The sequence below is a fragment of the Epinephelus lanceolatus genome, chromosome 8 (assembly GCF_041903045.1).
Source record: "Epinephelus lanceolatus isolate andai-2023 chromosome 8, ASM4190304v1, whole genome shotgun sequence".
Lineage (NCBI taxonomy): Eukaryota > Metazoa > Chordata > Actinopteri > Perciformes > Serranidae > Epinephelus > Epinephelus lanceolatus.
The window spans coordinates 9,099,123-9,112,377 of NC_135741.1; the positions used below are offsets into that span (position 1 = coordinate 9,099,123).

General features: G+C 42.7%; 2 protein-coding genes across 15 annotated transcripts in view; both read left to right on the forward strand.

The window, feature by feature from the left end:
* hspg2 (heparan sulfate proteoglycan 2) overlaps positions 1 to 13,255 on the forward strand; it is a 172,562-nt gene that overhangs the window by 90,609 nt on the left and 68,698 nt on the right. For 11 of the 14 annotated variants that reach the window (XM_033628943.2, XM_078169805.1, XM_078169803.1 and 8 more), the window contains 5 exons: positions 6,215 to 6,291; positions 10,005 to 10,069; positions 10,192 to 10,332; positions 12,588 to 12,779; positions 13,082 to 13,120. In XM_033628943.2, the coding sequence (XP_033484834.2) occupies positions 6,215 to 6,291; positions 10,005 to 10,069; positions 10,192 to 10,332; positions 12,588 to 12,779; positions 13,082 to 13,120 (514 nt within the window). The remainder of the gene's footprint in view (positions 1 to 6,214; positions 6,292 to 10,004; positions 10,070 to 10,191; positions 10,333 to 12,587; positions 12,780 to 13,081; positions 13,121 to 13,255) is intronic. The other 3 variants (XM_078169812.1, XM_033628955.2, XM_078169813.1) reach the window with 1 other exon arrangement.
* On the forward strand, positions 403 to 6,208 carry LOC144464165 (uncharacterized; the record flags this gene model as incomplete). Its single annotated transcript, XM_078170234.1, has 1 exon — positions 403 to 6,208. A coding segment is annotated over one exon (1,884 nt), but the record flags the coding sequence as incomplete, so codon positions are not given.

A 13,255-nucleotide genomic window follows, 5' to 3' on the forward strand; every position in this document is an offset into this window, starting at 1 on the left:
CCTTTGGTGGTACTGAGTGTGTGATCACTCAGATTTTATTGTTTGTGGAAAAGAAATTTGCCGAAAGACAAATAAAAAGTGCTGTATGTCCTGAGGAAACCTTTAGTTTTGATGGCTGTAGAGCTCACTTTTGCTTTCCTCTGTCCTTTGCTTCACCTTTAAAAGTCTTCTCAGAGGTTGCTTTCTGCTTCAGCTTTGCGCTTTGCTGGTAGTGAAATTTTAAGGTGTTGGCTCACGTGATTTCTGTCTGTGCACAGACCAAATATATTTTCTGGGTCTCTACAACATAAATGTAGACGTGGCATTTATGAGGACTCCTGTCATGCTGATCAATCTTTGCCGCCCCGAGGGCAAAGATGACGAGGTGACTTGGGTGAAAGACGCAATTTATGAATCATTTATTATCTGAACGTCTCTGCCTGCATCATACCTGACTCTGCTGTTTTGACATTAAGAGAAGAGAAGCCATCTGCAGACAGTTGTGGGGACCCTTTCCTGGACAAGCACATAGATGGCCTCCTACCTGTGGGATGTGGAGCTGAACCAGTGTTCAATTTCAGCTGGGAGAAAGAGATAGAGCTATACGGCAGCGGAGATGATGGTGAAACCATGGAGACAACCATCATCCCTACAAGGTCTTTACTGTCTACTGCAGCCCACCATCGCACGACTCGGTCCCCTCCAGCAGTCGAGGTGGGCATTGTCTCAGTCACCCCTAACAGATCAGCACCCAGACTCCCGCCACGCTTCACACCCAGCCCAGAGAGCAGACACGCCAGCTTCCAGAAGCTACTCCGGTTTCACCTGAATACCTTCAACCAGCGTCTCAGCATGCTGGAGAGCAACACGCTTGACATGAAGGAGAGTATTCACAGTATGGGGGACCAGCAGAGTCAACTCGGCACCCAGCTGAAGGAGCTCCTCACTCTGCAGTCAGCTTGGGAAAAGAACAAGAAGATTAGCGAGCTGGAGAAGAGCTACATAGACATGGACAGCCGTTTGAGCCGACTAGAGGGAAGGTTGGAGATCCTGATTGATGGCTTCACCGCCCTGGCTCAGGAGATGAACAAGATGAAACGTACTAGACACGTCTCCCGCTCACCACAAGAGAGGAGGGTTCCGCCTTCACTCACCACCGTCCTCGAACTCCCATTGTACTCAACGCCTCGGCCTCCAGTCAGAATTATACCCACAGAGGCGCCATTCACCAGTAGAGCCACAGTGCCCAAAAGCATACCGACCCCAGGCCTCCCCGTGAACAAGTCCACATCTGTTCGTCAAAGAGTGAGAAAACTCAAACCCTCACCCACCGATGCACCAGTAAAAAACACAGTCACCAGGTCATCCAGAAGTCAAGTCTCAACAAGGTCAGCAAAGTTAAAGACCCCCCTGACTAAACCTAGGAACACTTCAAAATCAACATCTACAATCACAAAAAGGCCTGAAGGTAGGAGGTCCTCTGTGACAGCCAAACGTGTTCCACAGCCAAACCAAACAAAACTAAAACAAGAAGCCATTACTAAATTTCAACTGGAGCCACCATCTCACAAACCAAAGCCTGACCAGTCTGGTAAAAAGGATTCATCAAAAAACAATGGACATGACAAGGCATTTAGATCTGATGCTCCAGTTTCAGAGGAGGTCCAGGAGGGCGAAAAGACTTCAGAAGGCGATTCAAAGAAATTGTCAAAGGCACATAAGGACAACTCCTATAAGCTGGTCTCTAATGGTACAAAGACTTCGTCAAAGAACACGCTTACAACCATAAAACCTACCAAGGCTACTACTGCAAAGAAGAAATCTAACACAACAGTAAAGACAACGACTCCTGCTAGAATAAAGCCCACCACTGCAAAGAAGTCTAAGACAACAGTAAAAAGGATGACTCCTGCAAAAATAAAGGCTACTACCGCGAAGAAGAAGTCAAAGACAACAGTAAAAACGACAACTACTGCCAAAACAAAGGTTACTATTGCAAAGAAGTCTAACGCAGTAGTAAAAAGAACGACTCCTGCGAAACTCAAGGCTACGACTGCGAAAAGGTCGAGCATAACAGTGAAAAAGAAATCAGCTCCCCCTAAAACCAAGGCTACTACTGCAAAAGAAGTAACTAAAAAACCCCAGCAGAAGAGAAAGAAGACAAACTCACATGCTGGTGTTTTGGACCTACTGCAGCTCTTACAAGGAAATTACAAGTCTGCAAAGCATCAAAAGCATCAAGACGGTTCTCTTCATGTTGTCCTGGGAAGGCTGGCCATTCCTATCAGAATTATCCCTGATGACTAGGGAATAAAGTGCTGTATTTTATATTTTGTTTCCATTGTTTTTATATCTCCAGACTCTAATCCTGATATTTATGTCTATTACTGCAACTGCGTCAATGGAACATTATGAAGGGACAGATTTTATGACACTGTGTTACTTTAGAGGGACTTTCCAGATGTTGAATGCCATCCTGATGTGGTGTTATGATTTTGATATTCTTGGCTTTTAAGGTATATGTTATTATAATCTGAACTATTGCACAAAATCCTGCTATGAAGAGTTAGCTTAGCATTAGTACCTCTTGTGTGTATACCTTTGTCCATTGTGTAATGGCCAGACTACCTCGAGTTTTACAAGTTATCAAACCCCAAACCTTTGTTAGATTATTTTGAAAACATCATGCCCATCATTCTCATATCCTGTATCCACAAAGGTATGCTTTAATTGGCTTTTCCAATCATGTGTTGGTGTCAGGAAATACCTCGATGTCACCCTGTGGTTTTAGGACTAATTGTTTGTAGTATGTGTTCTGTACTGAATGTTTTAATCAAAGAGCCCCAACATGTTTTACATTTTTATTTTTATTTTTTTATTGTTGTCGTAAGAAGATTAGTTAAAATGTTAAATTTTAAGGATAAAGAACCTGTACATAACAAACAACAACAAAAATCTAATATCCTGCTAGTGGCCGTATGTGCTACAATAATAATTTCATGTATTGATATGAGCGACTGGACCATAAAAGAGGCCACACATTTTTTTACAGATATTTATGGTCCCCAGAGGATGAATTCTAATGATTTTGGTGACTCCCCTGCTTTTCACTTAGCAACACCAGCCAGAGTCCTACACAAGACTCGCCCTGGCACCACAACGTGCAGTACCACACCTGTCCCACCATTCACACATATGACCAATTAGTTACACTAATCGACAAGAGATCAGCAACCTGACCTAAAATCACAAATCTGTCTAAACCGCAAATATAATGACCATGCGCTGCTCAGATAATTTGGTTAGCCAGCACTTTCACAGTGATCTGTTTTTGCCATTTCATACATGTGAAACTAACATAATGTATTTTAAAATAAAGGTAATTCAGGAAGTACATTTTTGGGATTTGTTTTGCTTATTGAGCAGCACATGTCCACAGTTAGCATGCCTGTTAGTTTATATGTACCTGATTGAAATGGCTCTCTTACTCCAGCTGGTGCATAAGACAGAGCAAACACGCAAAGTCAGCTGTTAGAGGATTAAAATGGTAAAACATTAAATAAATTATTAATATTATTTTCATTTTTTATATTTATGATCCAACATCTGTGGTCCGACCCACATGTTTTTTGTTTTACCCAGAACCGCACCCAGTAGAGATGCACCGATCCAGCTTTTTCAGTTTCGATACCGATCCCGATACTGTGGCTTTGAGTATCAGCCGATCAGCCGATACCCGATACCGATCCAATACCATGGTTGATGTAAAAAGCTATATACCTTTACATGTAAAACAGAAAAGACTAGAGGCATCAGGCATTGATGACTACACAGTTCTTTCTTAAGATAAAATGAAACAACATGAAACAGATTAATGCAATGATGAACTATTTATTTTTAACAAAAATAAATAATTGTGTGACAGCAGATCCTCTCCTTCGCTCCATGACGTATGACGTAGCTCACGTCACAATAGATTTAAAGAGAAAGGATCGCCTCAGGTATAGGTTGCATTTTCCGATACCCAACTATTTTGATGATATCGGGGCCGATATTCGATCCAGATATCGGATCGGTGGATCCCTAGCACCCAGAAATAAAATTAAAATTCAATTTCAATTCAGTTCAATTTTATTTATAAAGAACTATATCACAAATCACAATCTGCCTCAGAGGGCTTTACAGCATATGACATCCCTTTGTTGTTGGACCCTCACAGTGGATAAGGAAAACAAGCAAAATACCACTTGTGAATCATCTTGTTTTTTGGGGTCACCTGTGGGTACCTGACCTGATCCAGGACTCGGCCAACAGCAGGTGAAAATGTATTTTGTCCAATACTTTGGTTTACAGCCTTAGCCTTAAATTTTACCTGCTAAACATCAGCATGTTAGCATTGCTATTGTGAGTATATTAGCATTTAGCACAAAGCACAGCTGTGCCCAAGAATAGCATCACAGATAGAACTGCTCGCATGGCTGCAGACTCTTTGTGATGGATTAAATCTCTTGAGAGCATGAACGTGAACAACCAATTTAATGGCATTTTGCCAGTGAAGTTATAAAGAATCTTGATGACAAAAATAAACATTATGGACTGATGTAGATGAAAGGTCATGAGTTCAGCAAAGCAATAAGACCTAATCTTTTGGCTACAAAGAATTGCCGCGGTTGATGTCATGGAAATCCAGCCCTTTATTTTGGAATTCTTGTGTGAAAAGTTATTCTACAGAAGTCAAATATATCATGTAAATGTTGACATCATTTGACATAAGTTTTATGAGACCAGAAAACTCATGGTGAGGCCAGAGTGGAAGGGGATCATCCTCTGTGGAGCATGACATGCAAATAATAATGCAAATGGTACATTACATTTTTATATTTCGTATGTACCTGATGATAGTTTTGCCCAATGGTGACACTAGAAGAAAGGACTGATGCTGCTGAAAGCAACTGAACTCATCATCTGGGGACCGTGAATATTGTTAGTCAGTTTCATGGCAGTGTGTTCAGTAGTTGTCAAGACCAAAGCATTGGATGCCTCACACCCAATAATCCCACTAGCGGGACCATGGTTTGGTCTATTACTGAAAATCTTTCAAATCATCAGCATGTAGAAAAATATAAGGAATGCATGGACCCAGTTTTCAAGATCATATCTAAATATAACTAGTGTGTGAAATTGTTTAGTTTCATTTCTATATGTTATGAGACCAGTTTGTCATGTTGTGTTTGTCATGAGCTGTATGACCATTCCTTATAGCCTTTTATCAGCTTCCCATAATCGTATCTATATTCTTATATTTTCTGTTTCCCAATGTAATCAGAATTACCCTTTTATTTAAATCTATAAAACAACACTGACTGGAAGGACTGATATAACCACGCCTTAGAAACTACTGTACGTCTCAGGAGTTTGAATACAGTTTCCCCAAAGCAAGTTCATAGCATGGAAGTCCTCTTGTTGGCTGTTGACCGGTGGAGCTGCCAGAGGACAGGTGAGGTAAGACTGATAGCAGCCGTCCTCAGGGCACCCTGCACAGATCTGTGGTTGGATAAGCCTTTGCTCTGGTGGCAGTGGCGTTGTTTGCTTGGGTTGATGGCGTGTTGCTTTGCTGTGTCACAATATTAGAAATAACTTTCCTCTTTAGCAGCTTCTTCTACGCCTCTCTTTATCAGTACTTTCTCTACTTACATCTGCTTTGCTCTGTTCCAGTTCCTGTCCAGTTCTGTATGAAGCTTTTATTCACAACATTTCCTTGAAATCTGGTGATATTTCCTCTGTTAATGTTCCTGTCTAAAGGTGTTCCTCAGTTTTGGCTGTACCACCCTTATATGAGAGATGGAATCAACATCTGAGACATGTTGAATGTTTTAGCAGCAGCTGTGCTTCATCCATCTCCAAGCAATATTTCATTATCTTCTTCACTGGGAGAACAGCTTGTATTCAGGGAAAAATCTGGGTGTGAATTTAAGATGAGTCCTTGGTGCAGATATGTGTACCTACTGGATGGAACAACAGGATAGTTTGCGTGTCCCTTGTCTGAATGACTCAGTCCTTTGTTGGTGGTTGAGGTTTGGCTCAGGTCAAGAAGACTCCCCAAAGGACACGACTCATCAAATGTATCACCTCTTGCAGACTTCCCAGCTTCCTGTCTCATTGTTCTTTGGGTTAAAACTTGTATCCTCCTTCACTGGAAATATTTACTCAATCACATTGTCTATTTTTATTTCAGATGTGCCCCGGGATACACTGGCAACCCACAACTTGGACAGAGATGTACTGTTGGCAACAATAACAACGAACTCAATGGTGCGTACTGTGTTGTGATTCAGGAACATGACAGATATTGTCCCATCCATAGAAACAGAAACATATGCAAATGCAAGTAGAGGAGCTGCAGTTTTTCTGGATAGAAAGCACTATAAAGTTTATATTTCTGAACCGACTGCAATAATTTATATGGTGTACAACGTTGGCAGGTGGGAAAAGTAGGATTATCGTACCAGAGACTCAAAATTATCGTATTTTGAGGGAAATTATCGTACATCCGTCATAACCAAAATAACAATCCTACTGATGCGCTATAGGCAGATATAGTCACTCTAGTGTTTACTTTTTTGGTTTACTTTTTTCCATTTTCTTTGCTTCTGTTTTTCCCTCTTCTTCTTCTTCTGTTTTGAATCTCATTCTCGCTCGACTTCCTGACGGGTCCTAGCGCCTCGTGGGGCGGGTACACCTGACCATTCAGCCAATCGTGCTCATTGTTGACAAACGTCACATGTATCTCACGCTAAGCAAAGTGCGATTGGCTGGAAACATGTCACATGCGAACAGATGCCTTCAGGGCTCACAAAAAAACTCGGGCATACTGATTACAACCACACATTCATGAAATGGTCAAGTTATCGTACATTTGGCCTTTTTTGGGATTATTGATCGTACAGAGGGCCAAATTATCGTACAAATACGATAATTATCGTACACCTGGCAACGCTGATGGTGTAGGACAGAAATGGTCTCCAGTTATGTAGAATCTTGATATTTTGGGCTATAATCACTGCTAGACCCTTCTAGGTCCGATGTCACAATGACGTTGTTTCATTAGCTGGAGGCAAAACACGACTCGTCACCACAGGGCTGAAGGCTGCATAGGAGTCTTAAAATGTCTTCTTGTTGTGTTATTGAGTGCCAAGATAGACGGAGTCATGGCGCTCCGGCACTCAGAACGATTATTTCTGAACACACTACTCGCATCATCTTCCTCCACTGCCCAAAACAAGCCATAGAACTTGCTAGCTAGAGTTAGCTAATGTCTGCGGAGAATTGTTTTGCCTCCAGCTAAGCTCAGCCCACCAAAAAACATCATACAGTTTGCTAACGGTAAAAGGGTCTATAGAGGAGAATGTATTAAGCTAGATGAACTGAATTACTTATGTGGTGTAAAATAATTCATCGTCACAAGGAATTGTGTAAACTCAAGTTCGTCATGCATGGGTTTGGCTTTCTTTTCCTGGTTAATACTTGAGGAGGTCTCTATATAAAATAATGTGGAAGTACACAACTTTTCAACCAGCTAGTGTGCAAGCTAGCAAGCAAACACTGCCTGCTTATCAACTCCTTGATGATTACAGAATGTAGTAACTTTCCCCACTGCTCATTTTAGAAAGGCCACAGTAAGAAGATGTGTTTATATAACATAATGTGCATTTAGATTGGTTCCTGTCTGAACCCAGGCACGATCCTGGGAATATGAAGGTTCGCTTACGTTAGCATGCTAGCTACCTACTTAACGCTGGCAGTCAAACAAGCAACTACAATCCATTGTCTGTTTGATAATCTTGGTGGTGGCAAGTGCAGTCTTGTACGCTGTAGTCTGCTGGAGAGGTAGCATGATGGACAAGAACAAGAAATGGCTGGACAAGCTAATTAAGAGGGCGGGTTCAGTGCTTATCAAGAGCTTGGATTCAATGGGGATTGTAGTGGAGAGACGCACATGGAGAAAGGTGCGGGCCATCCTCAGGAACTACAGCCACCCTCTCCTCAAAATCACGGCAGGACAGAGAAGCAGCCGCAGTGATCAGATTATTTCCTTGCATTGCAGGACCGAACGCTTTAGCAGATCCTTTGTCCCCACAGCCATCAGACTCTATAACACCCCAGTCAGTGGAAGTGGCTCATGATATAATAGCGCTTTTTTTAAGTCTTGCTCTCTCCAATATGCCGGCGATGTTAATGTATTGCTGCAACGGATTGACAGTCTACATATACAGTACAGGCCAAAAGTTTGGACACACCTTCTCATTCAATGCGTTTTCTTTATTTTCATGACTATTTACATTGTAGATTCTCACTGAAGGCATCAAAACTATGAATGAACACATGTGGAGTTATGTACTTAACAAAAAAAGGTGAAATAACTGAAAACATGTTTTATATTCTAGTTTCTTCAAAATAGCCACCCTTTGCTCTGATTACTGCTTTGCACACTCTTGGCATTCTCTCCATGAGCTTCAAGAGGTAGTCACCTGAAATGGTTTTCCAACAGTCTTGAAGGAGTTCCCAGAGGTGTTTAGCACTTGTTGGCCCCTTTGCCTTCACTCTGCGGTCCAGCTCACCCCAAACCATCTCGATTGGGTTCAGGTCCGGTGACTGTGGAGGCCAGGTCATCTGCCGCAGCACTCCATCACTCTCCTTCTTGGTCAAATAGCCCTTACACAGCCTGGAGGTGTGTTTGGGGTCATTGTCCTGTTGAAAAATAAATGATCGTCCAACTAAACGCAAACCGGATGGGATGGCATGTCGCTGCAGGATGCTGTGGTAGCCATGCTGGTTCAGTGTGCCTTCAATTTTGAATAAATCCCCAACAGTGTCACCAGCAAAACACCCCCACACCATCACACCTCCTCCTCCATGCTTCACAGTGGGAACCAGGCATGTGGAATCCATCCGTTCACCTTTTCTGCGTCTCACAAAGACACGGCGGTTGGAACCAAAGATCTCAAATTTGGACTCATCAGACCAAAGCACAGATTTCCACTGGTCTAATGTCCATTCCTTGTGTTTCTTGGCCCAAACAAATCTCTTCTGCTTGTTGCCTCTCCTTAGCAGTGGTTTCCTAGCAGCTACTTGACCATGAAGGCCTGATTGGCGCAGTCTCCTCTTAACAGTTGTTCTAGAGATGGGTCTGCTGCTATAACTCTGTGTGGCATTCATCTGGTCTCTGATCTGAGCTGCTGTTAACTTGTGATTTCTGAGGCTGGTGACTCGGATGAACTTATCCTCAGAAGCAGAGGTGACTCTTGGTCTTCCTTTCCTGGGTCGGTCCTCATGTGTGCCAGTTTCGTTGTAGCGCTTGATGGTTTTTGCGACTCCACTTGGGGACACATTTAAAGTTTTTGCAATTTTCTGGACTGACTGACCTTCATTTCTTAAAGTAATGATGGCCACTCTTTTTTCTTTAGTTAGCTGATTGGTTCTTGCCATAATATGAATTTTAACAGTTGTCCAATAGGGCTGTCGGCTGTGTATTAACCTGACTTCTGCACAACACAACTGATGGTCCCAACCCCATTGATAAAGCAAGAAATTCCACTAATTAACCCTGATAAGGCACACCTGTGAAGTGGAAACCATTTCAGGTGACTACCTCTTGAAGCTCATGGAGAGAATGCCAAGAGTGTGCAAAGCAGTAATCAGAGCAAAGGGTGGCTATTTTGAAGAAACTAGAATATAAAACATGTTTTCAGTTATTTCACCTTTTTTTGTTAAGTACATAACTCCACATGTGTTCATTCATAGTTTTGATGCCTTCAGTGAGAATCTACAATGTAAATAGTCATGAAAATAAAGAAAACGCATTGAATGAGAAGGTGTGTCCAAACTTTTGGCCTGTACTGTATATGTCTGTGGTTCCATCTTCTGGTTTGTTCTTTATCTAAGAAAAAGTTGTAAAGATTACCTTCATGTCTTTCAATAGAGAGCTGGTACATACTGTAACTCTCTGCCTTACCGTCCTGTTACAGGTAACTGCTTTAACTGTGACCAGAGAGGAAGTGAAGGCTGCAGTGGTGGTGTGTGCCGCTGCAAGGTGATCAAACAAACCAACCTTCTGGCTGTTGTTAATATCTTTTGTATCATTGTTCCCACTTCTAAGAAAGACTGAGATTGACTGGTAGTCTTCTATCTCCTTTTCTTGATACTGTGCTGCAGATGAACGTTGAAGGCCCATCTTGCTCCAGCTGCAAGGCTGGAACCTTCCATCTCAGCCCGCAGAACAAAGATGGCTGCCTGTCCTGTTTCTGTATGGGCGTCACTCAGCAGTGCTCCAGCTCTACCCACTACAGAGACCTGGTAAGGCTTTTAATAGGGGCATGACACAATAGCACAGCGACAGTTCTGTGGCTCGTACCTTTGAACAACTAAACCAAATATGAAATTTACTCTGGATAAAGCAATCCTTCCTGGCAGGGACCACATCAGCAAGTGTGTTACACTTTTATTTTGGAGTGTAAGATCTGTGTGGTCTAAATCATTACACCAATTTTAAGTCATACTTGCCAAGACTTCCTGTTTTTCATAGTCCTCTTCTGGTTTCCTCCACGGGTCACAATTCTCCCATATTTTTCCGGATTTATGACAGATTTCCACACCTTTTTTTTTTCCTTTTCGTTATCACAACCTGTTTTTGGCACTGTGTAGCGTGTATAAGCCCTATGACTCTCAAAGTCTACTGTTTCCTTCCTTTTGGCGCTTGCCCCCTCCTTCTCCGACCGGAGAAGAGTGCCCATTGGGCTCACATGAGTCGTACACAGCTGACCACAATACAAGTGTGTAATGGGACTTTTCTAGCTGGGGGTTTGAGGGGTGCCGCTGGGATTTGGGGGGCTTGGCTTGCTCTCCTCCATCACAGTGGGGTACCCAGCTGTCTACCAGTTGTCTACCGCCTGGCTTAGGCATCCAAGACTCAGGGGTGTGTGGTCCAGGAAGGACTTCCAGCTGTTGGTGCCTATAACCTGGCCTCCTTCCCTCCTCCTGGCACGCTCCTGGAGTACCAGCAGCAGCAGAGAACCTAACCCTATCCCAAAAACTTTACCAAACTAAAAGTATTTAACACAAAATGATGCCGCAGTAATTATTATTTTGTTATTTCCATTCCTTAAAAGTCAACAGAACACAGGAAAAGTCTCTGAAACTCAAATGTTTCAGGGGTATGACACCCAGACCCCCCACTTTGGTTTCAAAATCCTCCCTATTTCTGAGGTCTCCAGGTTGTATGGCCTTAAGTGGTTCCAAGCAGTGAGATCCAAATCCATCGGTGGTTTTGGCCAGAGATTGACAATCATTTCCCCAAACAGGCAATTATTTCTGTGTATCTACTCTCCCCTGAATAACTGCAAGGATGAATTTGATCTTGTTATTTCTGAGAATTTCCCCAGTGCTAAAGGATGAGAAACATGAAGCCTGTAAGGTCATATAAAGACTGAACAATTAGAGTTAGCCTCAAACGAGTAAATAAAAAGACAGCTTGGCACTTAAGTGCAGTGGCCTACCAGTACAGTCATTCAAAAGATAGGTAGAAGATCAAGAAGAACAGTCTTTCAGTGAGTAGTCGCTTCCAAAATGTGTGGCAACTGTAGCATCTCCCACGCCTGCTTTCTATGGTATTGTCTTTTTTAAATTCTCTTTTGCCGAGCTCCAGTGTTGCATAAGCAGCCTATTGTTTTGGAGGCTTTCTTTCTTTCTTACATGTACTGCAGAGATGGACAGCAACAGATTATTAGACAGTCCAGGGAATGCAATTGTACATTTTGCCCTTGATCATTTTTCTAGCAACTTTCTAGCAACTCAAGTTGGTTTGCCCCCTCAGTGTGGTTCGTTTGAGCAGGTGTGAACACAGCAATCACACTCAGGTGCGCAACAAAACAACCGGACGGAGACCTTCTTGAAGAGGTGGTCTCAGTCCGGTTACAAATGAACTCTGGTACGGTTCGTTTGTGGTGAGAACGTGTTCCGACCTGGATCTGAACCAGCTGCAGTCACATGACACATTGTTTGGGTTAAACATGAGCATGTTACAGTCCTGGAGGATTATTAATGTGCACCTCCTCCTGTACTGCCTTAATATGCACATTCAGCACATCCAATGCATCAAAACATTGTTTTCTAGTTGGAGCCGCGCCTCGTTTTCAAACTGTATGGTTTGACTAAAATGAACAATGACAGCAATATAGTCCACGATGAGCAGCGCTAAAATCAACCTGCATAGTTGTCCCTCCATTGTGACATTAGAAAGTGTCACATTTATCTTGCAAGTGTACTCTTCTTCAACGTTTGGTTTACTTCCTGGATTTTTCCCACATGGAAATTCTGACCAATCAAGAGCAGCTTTCTCGCACAAGGCATTTGATCTGGTCCACTTGTAAATGCTGCCGTGAGAACACGAACCAACTCTAGGCAATTATGCAACTTTGTGACAAAATTAGTCCCTGATTCCTGATTCAGACCAAAGGAGACGACTCTAGGTCTGAAAGCACCCTTAAAGTCATGTTTTCTTCACTCTATCTTCTACTGGAGCCTGATTGTATTTTCAAAATGTCCTCCGGCAGGTGTCCTCAGTCTTTTCTCCAGGGAACTTCCAGGGATTCGCTCTGGTGAACCGTCAACGTACCAACCGCATCGCCACTGGTTTCACCGTGGAGGTTTCCACTGAAGGCACTCAGCTGTCCTACACCAACTTCGACTACCTGGGACAGGAGCCTCATTACTGGCAGCTTCCAGGGGTTTACCAGGGAGACAAGGTCAGTATCAAAGGGCGCATGCAGCGACTAGATCAGTGGAAGTAAACCGAGCAAGACCACAAAACCCTTAATGCTGTTTATAAGGGGCTCATCAGAAACTTGTAGACCATTCTTATTCTATTGCTGCTTCATCTTTCTTCAAACTTCAGTCTCTCTTTTCAAGCAGATTGCTTTTTCTGTGCGACTTTTTCCTCCATTTCATCTTCTTAAATCTGTGTTCACAGGATAAAATGATGTGCACAGTTTCCACTTACATAACATAGCTCTCTGTTTCTTTGTGTTTGCCCCTGCACTCTCTATAGAAAGATTCTTTCTTTGCTCGCACGAAACGAGCGGAGCAGGTACAGTAATGTCAGTCAGTGGTTGTCATGTTGTGACTGTAGCTTTTGTTTGAAGTACGGTGTTGTTTGCATGTTTAAAATTAACTGTTAATGTGGCATTTTGGGTTATACTGAATGCCATACATTGTACTTGTT